At 47.8% G+C, this 2,383-nt stretch overlaps 1 protein-coding gene across 1 annotated transcript in view; it reads left to right on the top strand.

Annotated features, from left to right (window-relative positions):
- The first annotated feature begins 481 nt into the window (after nt 1–481).
- The window catches only part of LOC127183340 (kinesin-like protein KIF3C), a 23,697-nt gene continuing 21,795 nt past the window's right edge, over nt 482–2,383 (top strand). Inside the window, exon 1 of the mRNA XM_051139325.1 lies at nt 482–2,230. Within this exon, the coding sequence (XP_050995282.1) occupies nt 809–2,230 (1,422 nt within the window). The 5' untranslated portion in view covers nt 482–808. The remainder of the gene's footprint in view (nt 2,231–2,383) is intronic.

The raw sequence follows: 2,383 nt of genomic DNA, 5'->3' as shown, positions 1-2,383 counted from the left end.
AGTTTTACCGTTTACTGCACTTCGCTATTCTTCTCGTTATTTCCCTAGGCGGCTTATAAACCGGAAGTCTTACACATTAACAGAAAACAACTTATTATAGCATCAGTTAACCTACTGGATGTGACCACACAAGTATTCTATTATATAAGATTTATTTCTCTAATTTAGAATGATTTTATTATTTGTAAGCTGAATGCTGAGGGAAGCAATTTCTAAAAAAGAAAAAAAACGTTGCATTTATTAAAGTAGTTTATTAATAGAATTGTAACAGAAGCTGTAGTTCAAATACATCTTAACTTGTAATTCTAGTAATCATGGTAATTTCTCTTTTAAAAAAATACCTTTTTTAAATTTTATTTTAAGAACTGAGATATTAAAATTTCAATATAGCAGAGCCATAATTGCTTAAAAATCCCCATCCGTATTTCACTTTGCTTGTTTCTCTTGTGGGATCTGGCAACCCTGGTGTGAGTGTGTGTGTGTGCGTGTGTGTGTGTGTGTGTTTGGGCAGGGCTGCAGTGAAGCGCAGCTGATGTGTGTGATTCTCTGTCAGACGGATTTCGGATCTTCTTGTGTTTCGGTGGAAATCGGTGAGATATTTCGAGCTTATGCTTTCATCCATACGTGTTCATGACGGAACCGCGTTTATCTTTTATTCATTTGTGGAGACCGCAGAGATTTGCAGCGGGACTGACATTATGCGCTCGGTAACCGGGTGATGCTGATGCTGACATCTTCCATCATCCATCTGCTTTAACGGGAATACTGCGCTCATTCGTCATCCATTCATCTCGTAGAAGGATTCAACATGTCCATGAAAGCAAAAAACGGCGAGGCGGTGAAGGTGGTGGTTCGGTGTCGCCCGCTCAACCGTAAGGAGGAATCGATGGGCTATGAGAATATCCTGCAGATGGATGTGAAACTGGGCCAGGTGGCCCTGCGGAACCCCAAGGCGGGTCCGGGAGAGCTGCTCAAGACCTTCACGTTCGACGCGGTGTACGATGCTTGTTCCAAACAGAGCGATCTGTACGACGAGACGGTGCGGCCGCTTATCGACTCGGTTCTGCGCGGCTTCAACGGCACCATCTTCGCGTACGGACAGACGGGAACCGGGAAGACGTACACCATGCAAGGCCAGTGGCTGGACGCCGAGCGTCGCGGCATCATCCCAAACTCGTTCGAGCACATCTTCACGCACATCTCACGCTCTCAGAACCAGCAGTACCTGGTCCGGGCCTCTTATTTGGAGATCTACCAGGAGGAGATCCGAGACCTGCTCACCAAAGACCACAGCAAGAAGCTGGAGCTGAAGGAGAGCGCAGACTCAGGGGTCTACATTAAAGATCTGTCCTCTTTCGTCACCAAGAACGTGAAGGAAATCGAGCATGTGATGAACGTAGGGAACCAGACCAGATCGGTGGGCTTCACCAACATGAACGAGCACAGCTCGCGGTCGCACGCCATCTTCATCATCACGGTGGAGTGCAGCCAGCTCGGGCCAGATGGACAGAACCACATTCGCGTTGGCAAACTCAACCTGGTTGACCTGGCGGGCAGCGAGCGACAAACCAAGACCGGCGTTCAAGGAGAACGTCTAAAAGAGGCCACCAAGATCAACCTGTCCCTCTCCGCTCTAGGAAACGTAATCTCTGCGTTGGTGGACGGGCGAAGTTCTCACGTTCCTTACCGTGACTCTAAACTCACACGGTTGCTGCAGGACTCACTGGGCGGAAACGCTAAAACCATCATGGTGGCCACATTGGGACCAGCCTCCTATAATTACGAGGAGACCCTGACCACCCTGCGTTACGCCAACCGTGCCAAGAACATCAAGAACAAGCCTCGTGTCAACGAAGACCCCAAAGACGCCCTCCTGAGGGAGTTCCAGGAGGAGATCGCCCGCTTGAAAGCACAGCTGGATAAACGTGGCATGCTCACCAAGAGGAAGAGGAGGAGCAGGAGACTGAGGAAGATTGGAGAAGGGGGCGAGGTAGAAGAGGGAGAAGAGGATGATGTTGAAGATGACGAGGAGGAGGAAAGCGTGGAGAAGGAGGCGCAGGAGTACATGAAGGAGCAGCAGGAGAAGCTGGAGAGAGAGAAGGAGGCCATCAGAGATGATCATTCTCTGGTGGCCGAGGAGAAACAGAGACTCCTGGAGGAGAAAGAAAGGATGATGAGACATCTGAAGAAGGAGCAGGAGGCCACAGAACTCCTCACAGCCAAGTTTAAGGTGAGTGTGAATGTGGAGTGTTTATGGTTGTTTCAGGTTTCGATGTGTGAGTGTATAGAATGAGTTTAAATTATATATTACAAGAAAAGGTTTTTTATACTGTTATTCGATATATACTGTTATAGATAGATAGAGTATATAAACAAATAGATA

Source organism: Labeo rohita, chromosome 20 (assembly GCF_022985175.1).
Source record: "Labeo rohita strain BAU-BD-2019 chromosome 20, IGBB_LRoh.1.0, whole genome shotgun sequence".
NCBI lineage: Eukaryota > Metazoa > Chordata > Actinopteri > Cypriniformes > Cyprinidae > Labeo > Labeo rohita.
The sequence above is the reverse complement of the archived record's forward strand: the minus strand, read 5'-3'. Positions and strand labels throughout refer to the sequence as shown.